This window comes from Dermacentor albipictus, chromosome 2 (assembly GCF_038994185.2).
Source record: "Dermacentor albipictus isolate Rhodes 1998 colony chromosome 2, USDA_Dalb.pri_finalv2, whole genome shotgun sequence".
NCBI classification, from domain to species: Eukaryota; Metazoa; Arthropoda; class Arachnida; order Ixodida; family Ixodidae; genus Dermacentor; species Dermacentor albipictus.
Genome location: NC_091822.1, coordinates 103404604 through 103425956, shown reverse-complemented (window position 1 = coordinate 103425956; position 21353 = coordinate 103404604). Strand labels below are relative to the sequence as shown.

The window sequence follows — 21353 nt, the reverse complement described above, 5'->3', positions numbered from 1 at the left end:
CGCAGCACTGTATAGCTAATGTATAGCTATGCCATTATACATAAATATAATACAAAATCTGACTTAACAACCGTTATGTGAAACAAATCAGCAATGTGTAGCCGAAAAATGCGTCACGTACTACATACTACAACTTACATGATACATATTACATCACATACATCGAAACATTATACATATAACAATACTAGATTCTACAACTTACACGGGAAATGTTAGATCATGAGGGTCCATTTAGAAAATATTTTGTAACTTCGGTTTCAAAATGTTCTACAGTTTGAGAATCACATATGGCGTTCGGTAAATCGTTCCAGTCTCTTATGGTTCTAGGGAAAAAAGAGTATGTGTATGTATTCACACGAGATTGACATACTAGAAAGTTGTTGTGGTGGTCACCTCGTAGGCTCCGGACTTGTCGCGGAATTAGGTACTGCGCTGCATCAAAGTTAAATAAATTTCGAGAAAGCAAAAACAAGAATTTAAGTCTGGCTATGCGACGGCGTTCCAAGAGGGGGGGTAAATTTAGTTCTTCCAACATCTCTGTCACAGAATCAGTACGGGAGTACCTTGAAAGAATGAATCTAGCCGCCCTTCTTTGCACTCGCTCAATTTTATGAATTAATCCTTTTTGGTAGGGGTCCCATATAATGCTTGCATATTCCAGTGTAGGCCTTACTATTGTTAAATACGCTTTTAGCTTTACGTGGGCTGGAGCGAGTTTTAATTTGCGACGTAAGAACCATAACTTTTTTTCAGCGGTAGAGCAAATATTAGTGATATGTTGAGTCCAGTTGAGGTCTTCAGATATTGTTACTCCTAAGTATTTACATTTGTTAACGGTAGTTAGCACAGTGGAACTTAGTTGATAATCAAAATTTAGGACGTGCTTAACCTTGTTTGTAACACGTAAAACAACAGTTTTTTCTTTATTTACTTGCATTTTCCATCTTTCACACCATTCTTCAACAGACGCCAGTGCCTCGCTGAGCATTTTTTGATCCTTGTGGTTACATATCTCTCGATAAATTAAACAGTCGTCGGCAAACAGTCGCACAGTTACGTTTTCATTAATATCTGAACAAATATCATTAATGTAAGCGAGAAATAATATCGGTCCAAGGACAGACCCTTGAGGAACGCCTGAAGTGACAGATAAACGATCGGACTGGTAGCCGTTTACGTCCACGTACTGCGTCCTACCTGATAAATATGACCTGACCCAATCCACTATATTGTTATTTATTCCAAGCTGTTTCAATTTGATAATTAATTCATTATGAGGGACCCTATCAAAAGCTTTCGAGAAAACAAGGCATATTGCGTCAACCTGTTTTCCGTTATCTATTGCTTTTGAAAAGTCGTGGATGGTTTCAACCAGCTGTGTGATAGTTGACAGTTTTTGCCGGAAGCCATGTTGGTTCGAATGTAGTGCTTTCTTATCTTCTAGGTACTTATATATTGCTTTCGATATTATATGTTCGAGGAGTTTGCAGCAGACGCAGGTTAAAGAAATTGGCCGATAATTTTCAATTTTCTGCTTGTCACCGGTTTTGTGTATCGGGATAACTTTCGCAACAAGCCAGTCGTCTGGGACCTGTTTTTGTTGCAAGGATGCATTAAAGATAACTTCTAGGTATCTAGCAACCCATTCAGCGTATCTTCGCAAAAAGGCATTCGGGATTCCATCCTAACCTACAGATTTATGTTCTCTGATATTTAGCAGCAGCGATAGCGATCCTTCATAGCTAATTCGTACATCTAGCATATCTGACACGTCTGAGAAATGTTACTGTAGTTGGAGCAGTAGAATTAGAAACATTTGAAAAGACAGATTGTGTGGTGGATACATCCAACAAATTCTTTAACCTTAAACCAAACACCATTATTTTAATATTTTCTGGGAAGTCTCGCGTCACATAAAGGGAAAAAAGATGCTCTCCCACAGTATCAAAAGCTCGGAGGCATTTGCCATCAATACGGCGACATATTTTAACGTCATCAAAGCACCTATTTTTTTCCACATGTTTGGAGTAATGAAGAAATACCTCATTGATTTTTCAAGGTTTGGAGAAATGGTGCCTCTAATTTTGCTTGCGATACATGAACCAATGCAGACGCGTTATTTCTGAAAATGTGATGGGTTGGCTCACTGGATGAAAGTTAATGTCAGATGAACCAAAAGTATTCGTTAAAAAATCATTGCTTACAACACGCACCAAGGTAGCGCTATGGCGGAAATGGAGATGCAGCCACGTCGAGATGACATAGTAGTTATGCTGAATAATCTTTGTGCATATCCACATTGGGTGTTCGGTCGAAAATCAGGTGGTTTACTAAAACGAGCCAGAGGGGAGTAAAAAAAAATGGATTTGCCAATACAGTAAGCGTACGGTTAAAAGGATCCCAATATTTCGAATGATAAGTTTACTGGGATAAAAAAAAATCGTCTTAATATGCTGCATTCCCATTCGAACAAATGAGAAGGTATAAAAAAGCTAGGAAGCTGTGGGTAACGCGAGAGGTGTATAAAAGAATGCCGAAACATGAAAAATTATTTAATAGATTTACTCGCTACAGGGGGGGGGGGGTGAGGATGCTCCTATATCAAGTGAATACGAGGAATAAGAAGCAAGTTGACGTCGTACCTCAACATCGGACCAGACGATCCAAAGAAATTATGAAACGCAGTTCGCAGCTTTAAAGGATATCAGCAAAACACAAACCCAAATACTCTAACGTTTGATGGTATCGAATACGGTGATACTTCTTCGGCAACAAGTTCAATGATCTATCTTTACTGGCTGTTGAGACATCCCGCGCTTGCAGTTCATTATTGGAATCTGAAAAATATGTAAGCAGCGGGAGCTCCAATTCCGTCTCCAAATTCCAACTGCTCTATGCTCAATGCTCAATTCCAACTCCAAACTAATCCAATATATTTTATTACAATCTCCTGACGTCAAACTTGCATAACCGCCTACGCGAGCATCACGCAGTGACCCGCAGCGTTGCCTCAACCACCCAATCAAACCCCCTCTTAGTTTACAGGAGGTCACTCTGCTTTCAAGCCGAATAACATTGCCTCCGTTGAGTGGTTTTTCCTTTGTAATTGGCTGCCAGGAGGCGGGTAGCACGCCTAAGTGGAGATGGTTTCGATGGGGCCGAGCCAGCACACTGAAAATAGATAACCGGGTGAAGAGGGTGGTACAGGCGCTTGCGATTGGTCCGCTTTGCCTAACTTAAGTTGCGATGACTGGTAGAAAATGGCGGCGGCATGCAACGGAAGGTTAAGAATGCCGCTAAAACGAATGCTCATCAAGAAGAGTTGGCAGAGTGAGGTCATAAACGTGCCGAAAGTGCTCGGAAACTTTACACGGTAAAGCGGAAAGCTTTAATATACGCAACTAAGCCCATGCTCTCTGCCAGTTGCGAGTAGCCAGTGCCTGAGCGATTGGCGGCATCCATCTTTTATTCATTTCGGAACGGGGTAACCTGCGGCTATTCAGAAAAAAAATTCAGTTTTTTTTCGGCATATTATTACATCTGTAACGCGTACACCTCATTGGACGCGGTCATTTCTCACTATTTTGTGAATACGCGTAACAGGCAGGTGAAGTGGGTGCAGCGCGAAAACGTTTGACCAATAGCCGAGGGCTAATGGCCAAAAGGCGTCAAATGAGAAATAAATATTTTTTCTTTTCTTTGGTCCATTCATGCATAATCACTGTGTGCACGTCGTATCAGATGGGGAGCTCTCGCAGTTTTTGTGACGTCGCGTGGCAGACAGGAGAAGTGCGGGTGGCCCAAAAGGTTTTTGACCAATCGTGAAGGACTCATTTCAGAATTGGAATAGAAAAATTTGGAATAGCTTTACGTTATAGCGCCCCATTATGCTATCACACTCGACTGAAATGGAAGCCTCATCCCTTCTTAAGGCATTGAAAAAGGATACTGCAACAGGAACAGATGACATAAAAGTAGGACCAATCATCGTTGTTGCTGATATTGTCTCGGCGTATTATGTCATATCTGTAACAGTGTTTAGCGTATGTCATCTTTGCCGATTCTATGAAAATAGCCGAAGGAATTGAATTGCATAAGGGAGGCGCCGTCGCTGATTTAATCAATTACATACCGATATCTATACTTCAGCTTTTCTCGAAAGTGCTGGAATGACTCTTAAAGTGCAGTCGAAGTGAATTCCTTGACGAAAAGCGTGCCTTTGTGGACCAATACTTAGGATCCCGTAAACATATATCTACTGAAATGGTACTTGATAAGAATAAAGAAACACTCCTCAGTAATTTCGAGACCAAATCATATGCGGTCGGCCTTTTCCTCGAGGTTGGAAATGCTTTCGACTACATTGAACATACCATCATATATGATATACTGTTATGCTATGAAATTTGCGGGTTGGCCCCTAAAACAGATTCAGAATTACTTCACTACCAAACTAAACGCACAGTTTATAATGAGTGTTTTTCAAAAAAGAAATAAACAGCACTCGGTGTCCCTCAAGGGTCAATGTTATGTCCACTATTCTTTATTCTATACGTAAACGATACCATAAACGTATAGCTTACAGCAGGTATAGTCTTGTGTGCTGACGACACAAGTTTATTTTTGTCAGGTAACAGCCTACTTGTGCTCGAAATTGCAGCCAATAATTGGTTAGACCAACATTCAGTTTGGTTAGCAGCGAACGAGCTACAGTTAAGTGTCAATTAATCAAAATAAATGGGCCCATATTCACAAAATCTTTTTACGCTAAAAGCTTTCTTGCTCGTCAATGGTGATGTAGGACATATTAGCAAGGGCAATCAGCCAATGAAAAACAGCAATTAGGAGAGAAAAGGTTTGCGAATTCGGCTCGTGGTTTTTGAGCAATGAAGTAAACCTGATGGCTGCGTTATTTGTATCAAGTTCAATACTTGTGTAATAGGGTGGACATCAGCTTTTAAATTTTTAGATGTATTTTTTTTTATAAAACCATGAGTTCTACGCCTCACGTAACGAAGATTCATTCTAGTGTTTGTAGGCTGAGACATACTTTTAAGGAGTAAGTACCTTTCTCCTATTTGGGTGAAACGCCATCTGTATTATTCGTTCAGTCCCATTTTAGTTGCAACCTGTTTATATGGGACTACATGCCAATCAGATTTGGATCGATTGATATATCTCCAAAGAAAAGCGGTTCGCTGTACTTTGGACCTCGCGATCACGGGGTATTTTTTTCTGTAAAGATGGCGTTGTAAAAGATCAATCAGCTATATGAATTTCAGCTCGCGGTACGCATACGAGGTCAACTCAAGAAAAATACACCTATTTTTTTATAAGAAATACCTTTCAAGTAACACACAATACAGTTTCAGTATGACGATCTTGGAGTGCCATTTAGCGGGACCAACTACGGTACAAAACAGCATCCTTAGTCCCATGCTTCATATCATTGAACCGCATTAAAAATGCTATGAAAATATATTTGCTTTCCTTTTCTGATTGAGGCTGTGCCAATTAATTTCTTGTGTGCTTTATCTAGAGTTATGTTTTTGTGAAGTCAGTTTCATATTACGCTTGCATATATATCAAGTTTTTTCTTCTACACGTTATACTCCATTGGACCTAAGCTGTTCCTACTCAGAAAGTTGTATTACGACATAAGTATTTCGTGCATGTATGTTTAAAAAATACGCTATTTATGTGTAATTCATGCTACTGATATTTCTGTATGCTATCTTTTATGCTATGCTACCTTACCGTTGAGCAATGTATGGTTAAGAAGGGCGTAGTCAGGCAGACAATGGTCTGCCTTTAGTCGTGTCATCCACTACCTTCAGTTTGTCTGAACAAATGCTATATATATATATATATATGTATATATATATATATATATATATATATATATATATATATATATATATATATATATATATATATATATATAATGTTTAGTGTGCGGGAAGAAGAAGAAAAAAGAACAAAATTGCTGCGGAGACCATCTCACGATGACTGTCGTTGGTAATACGTTAGCATTCAATCAATGTAGCCGCACATCGTATTGGAGCCGTAGAAACTGGTTACGTATAAGGCGTTTACGGCGGCCTCTTCTTTCGGGCTCCCCAACGAACACTCGGGTCCATCTAGCGCCGCCGCCGCCGCCGCCGCCGCCGCGAAGACGGTGCGTGGCCTCAGAAATGCATGGCACGCCGGCGCGTGCGAACGCTGAGATACGCGTCATGCGGTGACTTGGCTCCTCTTTCGCGCTTCTTTCTGGAAACGCTGCGCCGTCTGGTAGCACTGCCAAGAAGCCCGCGTGTGGTTTGCGAGCCGAGAAGCGTGGTGTGACGGAGCCTGCGGACGATGAAAATGGTTCCCCGCTTGCCGCACACTCTGTGACAAATACTCAGTGACTCAAGTTGCCTAGAGGTTCATTGAAGAGCATTGCATTCCTAGTACATGCATAGTGCAGTTCCCAGAGCGACGGCATGAAAGACGTTCTTTGGAAACGTGGCACATACCTAGTGCATTTGCAGCACAGCCTGCAAATACATTGGCCTCCTATCCTTCAGAAAGCCTAGTTACGTGCATTCGATTGCGCTGAGGGTCGCGATGCTCAGGAATTTAAGGCACCTTTTTCGTCATTGTTGAGTGATAACTTCCGAGTGGCGTACACCTAGTTACCAAAGTTGGCCCCAAAGACGGATATTGAAGAACAGCACGCACGTTCTCGCACATACCCACGGACCCATGTTGGCATTAAAGAAGCTTATTGAAGACCAGCACAGACCGAGTACCGCATAAGGAGTGCTCGAAGTCGGCGCCACAAGGTTTTTCCGAACAACGGTACCTACCCATACCCGCATCTTACAGTGACCCTTGTCAGCTTGAAAGGTTCGTTGAAGAGCAGCACGCATGTACCCAATGCTTAGTAAACAACGCTGTTCCAATGGTTGGTTTTGAACCCTGTTACATAAGCACAGTAACCCGATGCGCTACCCGTCTAATCATGGACTACAAAAAAAAACATACATAGATACAATAATGCAAATATAGAGAACTTCCGGAATGTGCGCGAAGTACCCTACGAGTGCTGACACATTAAATAGTAACACCAACGCAGAATTTAAAAACTAATATTCAGTTTAACAAGACAAACGATTAAATTTGGCAAGAAAATTCTCAGCTACAATCGGACATTTCCGTTGACGAAATCAAAGTAAAGGCTAACAAAAGACACAATTGCCTGCACGGACAAATTTAAACCAGCTCAGGCTAATGCAATTTTTAATCAGTAACCAACTGACTGTAATCGCGGTTTTCTCTTGCTCGCTTCACTCAGTCAGTCACTCAGTCATTCCGCGCGTATCGGCACATCGGAGGCGCCACAGACACAGTCTCCGGTCTGGCGCACTCTTTAAGCTTCAATATTGGTGGCTTGGGAAAATCTGAGAAGTGGAGGGTGGAGACTAGAAGCTTAAGGGGGGAAGAGTGTAGCATGGAAACTGGATCGGGTGTGACTGCAAGTCATCAGCGTTTGGTCACCACTGGAATCAACTCGAATTCACGTGGGCGGCTCCAGCATGTGCCATGGATGCATGGCGTGGAGTAATTAGATGTTCGGCAGCACTGTGTCGAAATGGCCTGATGAGCGTGAGATGCCGATTAAATCATGCCAGCCGGCGCGTCGACGTAGGCTCGCGCTGTCGGTCGGTAGCGGCTTCGTGTGCGCATGGCCATTCAGCTGGACAAGTCCATCATTGAAGGATGCCACTGACCGCCCTGTTTGAAGGCGTCGGCGCGATCTCGCGTGATTAGCACAACACCAGATGGAAACACCGAATGAAACACCATCGACAATGCTGTTCACATTGGATGGAGCCCAGTCTGGGCTTGTGAGGGACACAGCGTTGGTTTTAATGGCGTGGAGAACATGACGTTATGCACTAACAACAATGTAGTCAACGGTAGATGTGTAAGAGCCGTAGGGCCGAAAGCTGGATGAGCGGGAGTGCTTGACGTGGCTGGAAAACACGTAGACATTGGGATGGACGTGCGTGGGTAGCGGCCGGGTTGAACGGCAGCTGGAGAGTGTAGTGGCATTTGCTGTGCTGAAAGGCCTAACGCAAACGCGCGACAGGCGTAATGTGCTTGCGGTTCACAGCATCGAAAGCGCATATCTTTTATGCTAGTTCTTCTAAGATTGAAATATTAAAAGCACGACATGTAACAGGAGATCCACGCCAGCAAGAGGCCCTCGTTTCTACCAGAAAGCTTGCCTTCGAACATACCGTTCATCGCTAGTGCTTCTCGGTAAACGTTACATGAGCTGCAGTTGCCGGCAAGCATGAAAACCTTAAGCGTCCTCGAAGTTTTTGTTGAGAAAACAGTGTGTGATTGCTGGTAGCACTGTTCAAGAAAAAGAAGGCATTAGTCGAGGAAATTATTGTGGGCATTCTGTCAGGTCACGTAGTGTTTGTCTCAGAACCATAACACTGTAAAAAGGCAGACTCCATGTCCCCACCAGTTTATTTCAAGTTTCTATACACGTTATTCCATGCTTAATCCACAATCTTTTGGAACCTCTACAGGGACTCCGAAGAGGCAAATTTCCAAACCGCGGGGCATATTTTTCGCATAAGTGCCAATCAGGGGAATGGCGCGGTGACGGTAGCAAGGGCATTGTTGAGCGCGTCTCGGAAACTTCCGTACAGTAGGGCTGCCAGTTGTTCCTGGACGCGGGTCCTGATCGCGTCGTGGTACTTCTTACTGCGCCCCTTGTTCAGGCCCAGCTTGGTACTTTCGCTTATCTTGAGCTCCAGTGAATTCAGGCTGATGGTGTTCAAGGTGGCAGGAACCGCTGCATAAAAGGTAACCGGCACATATGCATCTAATTAATGTCACGCATAATAAACACACATTTCGTACTTTATTTATATATATATCTTGTGAGACGTGGTTTAGGCAGCCAGGCTCTTCTTTATTTTCTCGAGTGAGAGCCCCACCACCAGGCCCTAAAATGGTGCTAATGAGTAAGTACAGGGGACAATATGAAGCGTATGAATAATGCTCACACTAATTTCACCGCGCGCGCACATGCCCAGCCAGGCCGCGACTTAGCCAGCAGGGAAACGGCGTACAAATTGTTTCAGGCGTGAAAAGTGAACGATCACGGATCCACGATAACGATGGTCCGAAGAAACGTCTACGGGAGTAACACGATAGTTCACGAGGGATGTTTGTTCATTAATAATGTAAGGTCCAATAATATATGGGGTTTTACGTGCCAAAACCACTTTCTGATTATGAGGCACGCCGTAGTGGGGGACTCCGGAAATTTTGACCACCTGGGGTTCTTTAACGTGCACCTAAATCTAAGTACACGGGTGTTTTCGCATTTCGCCCCCATCGAAATGCGGCCGCCGTGGCCGGGATTCGATCCCGCGACCTCGTGCTCAGCAGCCTAACACCATAGCCACTGAGCAACCACGGCGGGTAATGTAAGGTCCAAGGAAGCGTCATTCAAACTTCTCACGCAAACCGGGTGTACGAATGGGCGTCCAAATGAGCACTTCCCCTCCAGGCGGAAAGGAGACGTCGCGACGACAAGCACACAGAGCAAGCACACAGAGTTTAATTTATACATTTTTCTCCGTATAAAAACACAAGTCAAAGACAGAAAACCATAACATGATTATAAAATTTACAAACCTACATGTACACCCTGTGACATTAAAAAAGAAAAAAAAAGAAAACTTTATCTATGACCGTGCGCACGCGTACATTTAGCGGCGTCATAAATGCCAACACGTGCATTGGTTCACGTCAAATTCAACGAATACAACCGTGAATACAAACTTGCACGTACATACAGTGGTGAAACAACGGGAGTACAAAGTTGCACGCACAAATGGTGGCAAATAAAAAAAGAAAAAAGTAATGCAACCCGGGCAGGCAGTTTGTGAATATTCCACACGTCAACAAGTGCGCATTCAGTCATGTCCACAAGGGAGGAAGGACGAAAGAAAAAGCCAATGGAATCTAGGGGAGAGGAGTGACAAGATAACGAAGAGCATGCCAGTGGTCTCAGCTGCCAGGAGAGTGTTTAGTTTGTTCTTTGTTTGAAATCGCTGCAACTTTGTGCAACTTTGAAGAAGGTCAGTCTGTCCCGCATGGCTACAGGACACGTGTATTGTGACCTCTGCTAACCTCTGAGTAGAACAAACCGTGTTCGATAGCAGTCTTGGCACAGGTGGTATCTTTTGTGTCTGCGGGCAAGCAGTTCTTTATGCCAAGTCTACCTATATGCGAACAATAAAATAAAATATTAGTGAAAAGCTACATCACAAGGGAAACTAATAAACGGGAACATAACAGCAGGGTGACAATAATTTCAAATAAATGATGCGGATACATATATATATATATATCACTTTAGAAACGTGAAACATAACATGTGTCATATACAACCCTTAGGAATTGTATAAGGCAACCAGGGACGCTATAACGTAGAACTATACCAAAATTTTCTATTCCAATTCTGCAACCAGCCCACCGCAATTGGACAAAAACTTTTTTTGGACCACGCCCACTTCACCTGTTTGTCACGGGACGTCACAAAAACCGCGACAGCTCCCCACCTGATATGACGTGTACACATTGATTATGCATTATTTGACCGAGCAAAACTAAAATAGTTATTTCTAATACGACGCCTCTTTGTGATTAGCCCTTGGCTGTTGGTCCAAAGTTTTCGGATGCACCCACTTCACCTGGCTTTTACGCGACGTCACAAGACCGTGAAAACTCACCGCGTCAATGTGACGTGTACGCGTTAAAGATGTATTAATATGCTGAACAACACTGAATTTTCTTCTGGATAGCCACAGGCTACCGCGTTTCGAAAGGAATAAAAGGTGGCTGCCACTGATCGCTCCGGCACTGGCTACTCGCCCCTGCCTGAGAGCGTGGGTTTATCTACGAGTAACAAAACCTTTTGCGTAGCCCTGTAACGTTTTCGAGAACTTTCGGCACGTTTACTACCTCGTTCTGCCAACTATTCTTTGCTGAGAACCCGTTTTAGCGTCATTCTTAAGCTTCCGTTTCATGCCGCCGCGATTGTTGACGAGCCACCGCAAGCTAAGTTAGAGAAAGCGGACCAATCGCAGACGCCGGTACATTCCTCTGCATCCGGTTATGGATATTCAGTGCAGTGGCTCGGCCCCATCGAATCCCACTCCACTTGAGCGTGCTCCTCGCCTCTTGTGAACCAATTAGATGAGACAAGCCGTCAGTGCAGGCAACGTTTTTCGTTTTTCAAGCAAACAAAAGTGACCTCCTATGAACAGAAGGAGTATTTCATTGGTTTGTTCAGACAACCCTGTGGGTGACCGCCCGATGCTTGCGTCGGCGGTTACTGAAATTTGACGTCAGGAGACTGGAATAAAAACACATTGGAATAGTTTTACGTAGTGGTTATGGCATTGCGCTGCTAAGCATGAGGTCGCGGGATTGAATCACGGCCATGGCGGTCGCATTTCGGTGGGGGCGAAATGGGAAAACACCCGTGCACTTTGATGTAGGTGCACGTTAAAGAACCCCAGGTGTACCATATTTTCTGGAGTCCCCCACTACGGCATTCCTCATAGTCCGATCGAGGTCTCGGCACGTAAAACTCCATATTAAAGGTAATCAGGAAAATTAGCTGACGTTAAGTTGTCATGCAGATTACTGGACAATCCGATAGACTACCCGCGGCGGTTTTGGAAATATTACTTTAATGTGATGGCTCTGTGCTAGTACGTTGAAATGTTTTTTTTTTTTTAAGGATCAACGAAAGGTTTGGAACCGATGGTGAGTGGGTTAGCACAGTGTTACTTTGCGTCTAAATGGGTGATCGCATTCTGGCGCGGAACAAATCCTTCCGATTAAGCGCATCGGCTCTTTTAATGGCATCATCAACAGTATGATGTGGGTAGTTTTGAGGGATCAAAGCTCCGCGAAGTTCACATTTTTCATAGAAGTGTAACTGTTCCGAGCAAAGCTTCTCAAGCGGAGCGCATGACTATATGGTACACTGTTTTTCCAGTGTTTTATGTGGGAACTATCAAAGTGAAGATAGGGATCTCTGTCCATTGGTTTTCTGTGCCGTTTAGTGGTGAGTTTGTTATTCGATATGAAAAGTGTAACGTCAATAATGTTAATGGTGTGACGAGAGTACTGATACGAAAACGATATGGATGTGTGGGAGCTATTAAAATCATTTATAAAAGATAACAGTCAATTTTCACCAGGAGGCCAGGTCAGAAAAATGTCCTCTATAAACCGCATATAATAATGAGTTTTTACTTCACGCTTGGTAACAAAGCCATTCTCCAGAAACGACGTAAATGTGCGAGCATACATTGGTACCGTACGAGTGCCCATTGGTGTGCCGCTTATATAAAGGCAATGCGAGTTATCAAATTGAAAATTATTGAGTTGGAATACTAATTTTTCTAATGTAGACAGTGTGTCACTACCAGCGGTTTTTTCATAAGACGATCTATAATATGCATGAACAACTGCCTAAATGCGTTCACTATGGGAGATGTTAGTACAGAGTGAAACCACATCTAACGACACGAGCTGAGAATTATCTGGTATCAGGAGGTCGATCATGTCCAACAAAAAATAGCTCGTATCTTTGAGATAGGATGACAAAATGCATGAAAGGCTGCTTATTATTACATCAACGTAAAGCGAAAATTGCTCTATGACAGTGCCAATGCCCGAAACAATAAGGCGTCCTGGAAAGTTTTCTTCATGTATTTTAGGCAGCAAATAGAACCTGGTCGGGATAGAATTGAATGGGACGAGTGAACCAACTGCGTTTTGGCTTAATCGCGTAATGTTGCGTGAAAGCTGTCCAAATGTTTAGCCAATCGAAAATCGGCATATTTGCCAATTGCAGGACTAAAGTCTAGACCCCGTGATAGGATGCGAAGTTCATCCCTAATTAGGCTTATAGGTAAGAGATATATATATATATATATATATATATATATATATATATATATATATATCTGTGTGTGTGTGTGTGTGCGTGTGTGTGTGTATAACGCGCAGAGGCAATACCATGAAGTAATGCATCGGATGCATTGCTTGATATACGCATAATATACACATAATAAAAAAAGATATAGAAACGGACGCAAAAGGAGGTCACTGTATACGTGCGACTCGAACCCATGTCTCCGGATTACGGGTCCGATGCCCTTATAGATTTACGTACCACGGCACAACTTTTATATCGACTTTCTTGAATATCATGTTTATGCTGGATACTCAAGAAATTGGATGGGAAAACAGTGCCGAAGAAGGCGAATAGGTAAGCTCAACGCGCGCGCAGTGCAAAGAGGTGAGTACGTATCCCACTTGCGGACAGTTGTGCTTTCGCTTATGTACATTTACCTTTGCATATCACTTCTACATTAGTTGCCAATTGAAAGAGGTAGCTCTGCTTGTGCTTTGCTTGGTTACTTGGTGCCATTTTTGTGTTTGCTAGATATGACTGTAAAATACGAAAATCGGGATCCGTGGTTCTGCTTTTCGCACTCACACACACACACACACACACACACACACACACACACACACACACACACACACACACACACACACACACACACACACACACACACACACACACATATATATATATATATATATATATATATATATATATATATATATATATATATATATATATGTATGTATATATATTGGGTGTTTCCGCGCACATTTTCAAAAATTCTTATACGTTGACAGCATAGCTATGGTTCATGAGCTGGTGTCTGTTGAACGAGGCGGAAATTAATTGAACAAAAAATTGACATGCATAAAGCGACGTTTTGTTAAGGAAGTGACCGGCAGAGGCTAGAGCCCTGAGTTCTAAGGCAGCAAACGTACAACATAGAGTCAAAACTTCGAGCATTCTCCGGCTTGAACATAGGTCGAATAAGAATCGACAAAAACAGAAAGAAAACTTGATAGATTTTGTTCACATCTTGGCCTTCATCCTGCAAATGCATACATTGTAAGCTGCTGCATGCAATATTAAAGCTGCAGTGTGTTTACAATTTGAATAGATCTTTGAATAAACCATTGACTGAATTCTCATTATTATAGTGTCCGAAAACTATTGTCGTCGCCAATCTCATGCTGAGCATATTTTTTTTTCTGAGATCATGTAAGCTAATAATCATTCGCTTGGGACAGTCATTGGAAGGCTGATCACATGGAAACGCTGGTCGCTCTAATCCCCTCTACCTTGGAGTAGTTGAACTCGTCGCCGAACACACAAGGGAAGAAATTGCCACTAAGCAATGTGCTGGCTTTACGCAAGACGTTATTTGGATTCCGTTTGGAGCGCTGATTTTTGGTGCATGAGGATGTCACTTTTTTTTTGCAATTTTGCAGAGCTTCAAGATTTCAACAAATTTCTATAATAATGGTACCGAATTGTGAAGGAACTGATATAGAAATGTCGAAATGATGGAATGATTGTCGGCACGTAGAAACAGAATCGCACGATTACCCATTGCCAGAACGAGGTCGAACTGCCAAATTATTATATTGCCTGCATCACGTCACAGTATACACATCGGGATATATTTAAGTGCGCTGGTACGGGAAAAAGGCTTAAGAGCACATGATTAACCAGCATGGCTATCCATGAAGTATATCATTTTGCATAATGGATCCTTACCAACTAGCTCAGCTTTCTGTCGTTCTATATATCATAAAGCTACACAACGATATCGACAGCCGGAATTTTTTTGTGAAATCCGGCTAACATGTGGCAAAGCCCACATAGGGAAAACGCGATGATTGACGAATGATCGTGTGCGGTAGAACCAGCTGGCACGAATAAAGAAAAAAGAACACTATTATGTTCTGACAAACTTGCCTGCCAATGCGAGGCACGCTTCTCTGCGAATCAGACTTTAGCAAAGAATTTCACATAACGACCCACCAGAGAATGCAGAGACTCATTAAAATTTGAAACCAGGATGTGCCTGCGTGAATGACACCTTGATAATGGTGTGTAGCTCTTAAATATCATTACAACTGTATAAGCAGCAACTAGCCCACCAAAAAGCTCTACTGAATTTTCGTATGGTGCTACCACTCGTCTTCGTAAATCTATTCCACTTACCAGCGCTGCAGAGGAGGAGGATGAGAGCAGATAAAGGTGTCATCGTTGATTTTCAAGAGTTTTAACTTCACCTGCGAAAATTTTCACAATGTTAATCACGACTAGTTTGCTGTGTCGCGCTACATTTAACGTAATGTGAAGCCTCGAAGACAGCTGCGGCATGTTGCGCATATTGGTCATACAGAATTTGGAGGCACCATAGCGAAGTTTTAGTTGAGGTTCTGTTTTTCGCATGGCTCATTAACGCGTTGATTAGTATAAGTATTGACGCATAAGAACACTGTGAGCACGAGAACGCGTTCTATGCTGTAGCTTTAAAATATCAAACTTTAAAACGAGGTGATAGCCGAATCGCGGTAATTGTCGCAATGAAACTTAAGTTATTACGAAGATTTCACAGGCCGCACAGATAGCCATATGATATTTATGGAGTTTTTTATGCTTAACAAGAAAATTTTATAAGTATTGGAAACATGCCTGCTAAAAATCTCTTGCGAGAGGTGCCTGAATTCTGTCATATCAGTTGAATTCCTAGGAGAGGTGGACACTACATGCAAAAGAAATGAATAGGTAATGCAAGCTTATAACAACATGTCGCTAAGAATTTTGTAATATAGTCCTAGAGTTTACGTTTGAATTTCGGAATTGAAGCCGAGCAGTGACATAGTAATAGTTCTTTAACAGAAACCCTGTATTTGATACCTATTTCAAGAGATACGTTGTTAAAGTTAGTCGCGAAAAAGATTGGTGTTCCAGGTAGCTTTCAGTTATAAACTTTCAAGTTATGATTCTGAAAAAGTGGCGCTGAGCTCATAATTTGTGGTAAATTGATATTAGTCACTACAGCTTGGCTTCATTTTTTCGTTGGAACATTCGCCGAATTGTAAACATATATATTTCATGACTTAACATTCCTATTAAATACTAACACATTGCGTCTTGACTAGCAAGTAATGTCCATCTCTTCACGTAAGTCACATGATCCGACACAGCTTTCACAACACATAGAGGAGAGCTTTTTAGGTCAACTTCAATTACACTGAATTACCCGGCATATTTAGTACACTTAAGCATGAGTTACACATTTAATGGATATTCGGGTTCAGCGTTCAAAAGCCTTGTGAAAAATTGGGCCAAGAAACTCTAAAATTTGGGAACACCTTTGTATAAAAATGCTACATAAATATCTTGCGCGATAAATATTGCCTCGAGAATGCTTTAGATGGTACAAGCTCGTCGTTTACGGAAGCGCATGTTCGTTGCATAATTGGGTGATGCGGTGGAGTGCGGTTGATTCAATCTGATTTTAATCAGCGACCTTGCAAGTGCTGAATTGTTGTTTGTTTTTTTATGACTGCATGTACGTTATCATGAAGTGCATATCGTTTCATTGCGTGTAAGCGTACGACATGAGCACCTAGCGCATGAAAACATAAGTACTAAAACTTGCATGGCAATAACTTTCTGGATAATTTATAACCAAGGGTCGACTAGGCATCCAATGGTTCATAGCTAGGTGTACAGGAAGTTTAGCGAGTCTTCATGTATTCATGATCACAGAATAACTCCAAGTAAAGAATCCAAAATTACCACAAGACAGAACGCTTTCAAGGCTATCGCCTCTTTTCTGTCCCCATGAAATCGTACGGCCATGAAACACGACGCCCGATATAAGGAAATCAATGCAGCTCAGCACTAAACTAATGGAGAACACTACATGGCGCTCACATACTTTTTGGTAAGTAGTGTGGTAACGGTGCAGACCATTTCGGCATTTTGATGGTTTGGTATTTATTAGTTATGGCTTGATCTTAATCCTCGTCGTTAGGGCACTTTTTTTTTCAAGCAATCGTACTCCTGTATAAAAATCAGACAACTCTAGCCGCACTGTATACGAACAATTTTTAACGCAAATCCTGCAGCGTCCCATAAATATACTTGCTGCCCTTTAGCTATGTGACCATCAAGCTTATTTTTTTAGCCAGTGGTAGCAAAAAAATATGTGAGCTCTCACCTTTGGAGATTTCCGCAGCTTGTGCTGTCGAGGCGACAACGCCACACTTATATAGGCAGCGGATCCGTCTGGATTTCCCGCGCACAGAACCATTCTTGTCGTCCACAGTAGATAAGATATTGACAGATAGCATAAGCGCTGACCCGTTGTGGCTGCAACAGTGATTGTTTGCTAAGAACCTGCGATGAGATATGGTTCTGTACTTTCCCATGCATTGTTCCTTCTGCCTACTGGCAAGCGCGAACCACGAGTGGGAACTCCATGACCCAGCTGACGCACATGTTATTGTCGCATAGTTATTAAGGGACCTAGGAGAGTTTGTCATCCGCGTTGAAACGTTTATTTGAAGTATTCGTTCGCGTAGGGTTCATATCCTGTTTCTCTCAAGTTATTTCTTTATAAAGCAACTGCCACGTCTAAACTTGAATACTGTCTACAATGTGAACCTTTCACTTTTCATCAGTCATTTATTGTCTTGAAGACATCCTATACTGCTCTGCACCATTCATAGTTGTCAAATACCCCGCTACTAGCTTTCAGTTTCTCTCAAGGTGTCATTTGGTCTACATGACATACGTCGAAGAAGAGTTGCCTAGTTATCTTTTTTTTTCATTACACTTACTGCAACGGTTATCGGGGACTCGCCTTTTGTATTGCAGCTTGAAGTTTTATATCACGTATTGAGCATACACTTTAAAGGCTGACAGCCCACCTGTAACACAAAAGCTCACGATATCCAGGGGTCCCAAGCCTTCAGCTTACCATAACCACTTTACTGTTTTTAACGCAAAGAACACAAATTCTTGTTCATGAAAACAGTTATTTGAACTATGATCGTATCTCTCAACTCTGCAGCGCCGAAAGAAGTGTTGCGAGTGTTTGCGATATATTACCCTACATCAAAGAATTTATATCTTTTGTGAGTCGCTCTTTGCAGACTGATGGTAGTATTGTGGTAATGTTCCGTGCTGGTCCCAGATTGAGTCATAGTAAAACAACCCACCATCAATGACAACATAAAAATTATAAACAAGCTCCACACACAAAACCGTAGCAAACCTAGTCGGTTACAAACTAAGAATTACAGAGAAGCTCAACTCTCAGGAACGCAGTGCACCAACTCTTCACCTCTCAAGGAGCGCCAAGCCTACTACAGCGCGCAGATACTTCCTAACATTGCTCTGTTAATGTGAGTGCTAGGCTAACTGGACTATAAAAGCTAGTTGCTTCAAGTTAGGATGTTAGCTATGGCTAAGCAGTGATGTGAAGATCACGCATAAAATTCGCCTAGTCATGCGATTGTCGTGACGCAACGGTAACGCACTGGTAACGCAACGAGCGATTTCTACGCAGGAAACATCTGTTTTAAGCACCTGAAACCGCTTGAGGTCAGTTATATTTGTGAGCCTAATTGGCTGGCACATCTATGAAAAGTGTGCTTAAATTGAACACCGTACATATAATCTTGTAGTTATTAGGTTCTGTGCGACTGTACTTTTATTTACAAATTATATAAAGAAACCTCAGGCTTGGCTTCTTTTCGTGACGCGGAGTGGTGTTCCATATTTAAAGAGCTGTTCTTTTTTCGTACAGATCTGTCTTCATGCCATCGGTTTCAGGAAGACACATAAATGTGTAGGGGAAATTTTATGGGTGAACCTAATATCACGAATAATATTTCTGCTTGAACCAAAGAGCTATTACTTGCCAGTTAGAACAGCATTTACATCGGCAGGGCAAATTCATTAAGCTGTGAACGGACTCCTGCTGGCTCGACTTTCTTTTAGAGTTGAACGGCCGGTGCAGTCGAAACCTCAGCAGTCATGGAGGCATTACGGAATCAGGGTGTAGACGAGCCGTATGTAAAAATACTGAAAGATGTCTATAGCGGCTCCGCAGCCACTGTAGTTCTCCATAAAGAAAGCAACAAAATTCCAATAAAGAAAGGCGTCAGGCAGGGAGATACGATATCTCCAATGCTACTCACACGTGTTTACAGGAGGCATTCAGAGACCTGGATTTGGAAGAATTGGCGATAAGTGTTAATGGAGAATACCTTAGTAACTAGAGATTTGCTGATGATATTGCCTTGCTAAGTAACTCAGGGGACCGATTGCAAGGCATGCTCACTGACCTGGAGAGGCAAAGCACAAGGGCGGGTCTAAAAATTAATCTGCAGAAAACTAAAATAATGTTTAACAGTCTCGGAAGAGAGCAACAGTTTACGATAGATAGCGAGGCACTGAAAGTGGTAAAGGAACACATCTACTTAGGGCAGGTAGTGACCGCGGATCCGGATCATGAGAGTGGAATGATCAGAAGAATAAGAATGGGCTGGGGTGCATTTGGCAGGCATTCTCAGATCATGAACAGAAGGTTGCCATTATCCCTCACGAGAAAAGTGTATAACAGCTGTGTCTTACCAGTACTCACGTACGGGGCAGAAACCTGGAGGCCTACGAAAAGGGTTCTACTTAAATTGAGAACGACGCAACGAGCTATGGAAAGAAGAATGATTGGTGTAACGTTAAGGGATAAGAAAAGAGCAGATTGGGTGAGGGAACAAACGCGAGTTAATGACATCTTAGTTAAAATCAAGAAATAGAAATGGGCATGGGCAGGACTTCTAATGAGGAGGGAAGATAACCGATGGTCATTAAGGGTTACGGACTGGATTCCAAGGGAAGGGAAGCGTAGCAGGGGGCGGCAGAAAGTTAGGTAGGCGGATGAGATTAAAAAGTTTGCAGGGACGACATAGTCGCAATTAGTACATGACCGGGGTAGTTGGAGAAGTATGGGAGAGGCCTTTGCCCTGCAGTGTGCTTAACCAGGCTGATGATGATGATGATGATGATGATGATGATGATGATGGCCGGCGCATAGCGTTTGTGTGGGGTAAGCTTGCTTGTAATTTTCAGGTTGTTACAGAATATTGTCACGTAGTAGTGTCGGTGCAGAAGGTAGCAAAACTGTGATTATAGAAACCAGCGTGTTATTGGGCAAACTTGTGGCCCTCAAAAGCAGGCTACACTCAAAAGAACAGCGATAGTGGCGAACACACTCGGCGATCGCCGAAAACCTGAGCGGGTCAAGCGCGTCGGCTTTTATAAATCAGTCGTTCAATGTTCCAGAGTAATCGCAGGGACCCACGTGCCTTCCACAATATTCAACATTATTCGCGTCGTGCACACATGCGATCAGATTACACAAGGTTCGGTCACAGGCAGCGGATGGAAGCATCGATAATATTCCAGAAACTTCCGATACATGCAGGCGCGTCCTTCGCTGTGCGATAACATTTGTTAGGCGGTGAAACGTGTCGCCCGATAAAGACAAACAAGTAAACGTGTCAATACCCCCCTCTTAAAAAGCATCGAACGGATGCTGCAAGCGAAAGTAATAAAGAAAAACACCCGTAGCAAAGAAAACAACAAAATAAGGAAGTTCGTCAGCGTCCGTAAAACGGTTTAGGACTCACCACGTGGACCACTTCAGATCGTGCGCGGCGCCGCTGTCAATGCGAAATGCCGCCTGGCGCGACCTCATAGTCCAGTGCGCCAATACGTCGAATGACCTTGTAGGGCCCGAAATAGCGTCGCAATAGTTTCTCACTCAGTCCTCGTCAGCGTATCGGGGTCCAAACCTAAACACGGTCGCCGGGCTGGTACTCGACGAAGCGTCGTCGGAGGTTGTAGTGTCGGATGTCGGTCCTCTGCTGGTTCTTGATCTGCAGGCGGGCGAGCTGTCGGGCTTCTTCGGTGCACTGGAGATAGCTAGCGACGTCAAGATTCTCTGCGTCGGTGACGTGCGGCAGCATGGCGTCGAGCGTCGTCGTCGGGTTCCTGCCGTAAACCAGCTTAAACGGTGTTATCTGTGTTGTTTCTTGCACCGCCGTGTTATAAGTGAATGTAGGGACAGTTAATGGACAATCAGGTAACAAGCATATAATGCATTACGCGTAGACCGTATGACTTGTGGTATTGGTGTTAAAAGGCATTAGCCGTGTTATTTCGCATATTCTAAGTCGTTGCACCTCCATGAACATATAAAGCGAGGAGAAACTACCTTTTCAAAGTGCAACGGGCTTTCACAAGGACAAGGGAGTTGACCGCGTTAGCATGATAGTAATAATCAGTGCAG

At 42.9% G+C, this 21353-nt stretch overlaps 1 protein-coding gene across 2 annotated transcripts in view; it reads right to left on the bottom strand.

Moving 5' to 3' along the window:
* Positions 1 to 8434: 8434 nt before the first annotated feature.
* LOC135921074 (salivary anticoagulant protein P23-like) overlaps positions 8435 to 21353 on the bottom strand; it is an 80430-nt gene continuing 67511 nt past the window's right edge. Inside the window, exons 1-3 of one of the 2 annotated variants that reach the window (XR_010570434.2) lie at positions 17214 to 17334; positions 15200 to 15270; positions 8722 to 8860 (exon numbers count right to left, since the gene is read on the bottom strand). Coding sequence is in view for 1 of the 2 variants with exons in the window: in XM_065455394.2 (XP_065311466.1) it covers positions 8649 to 8860 (212 nt within the window). In the remaining variant the exon portion in view is untranslated. Of the gene's footprint in view, positions 8861 to 15199; positions 15271 to 17213; positions 17335 to 21353 lie in introns of those variants that run through there. The other variant, XM_065455394.2, reaches the window with a different exon arrangement.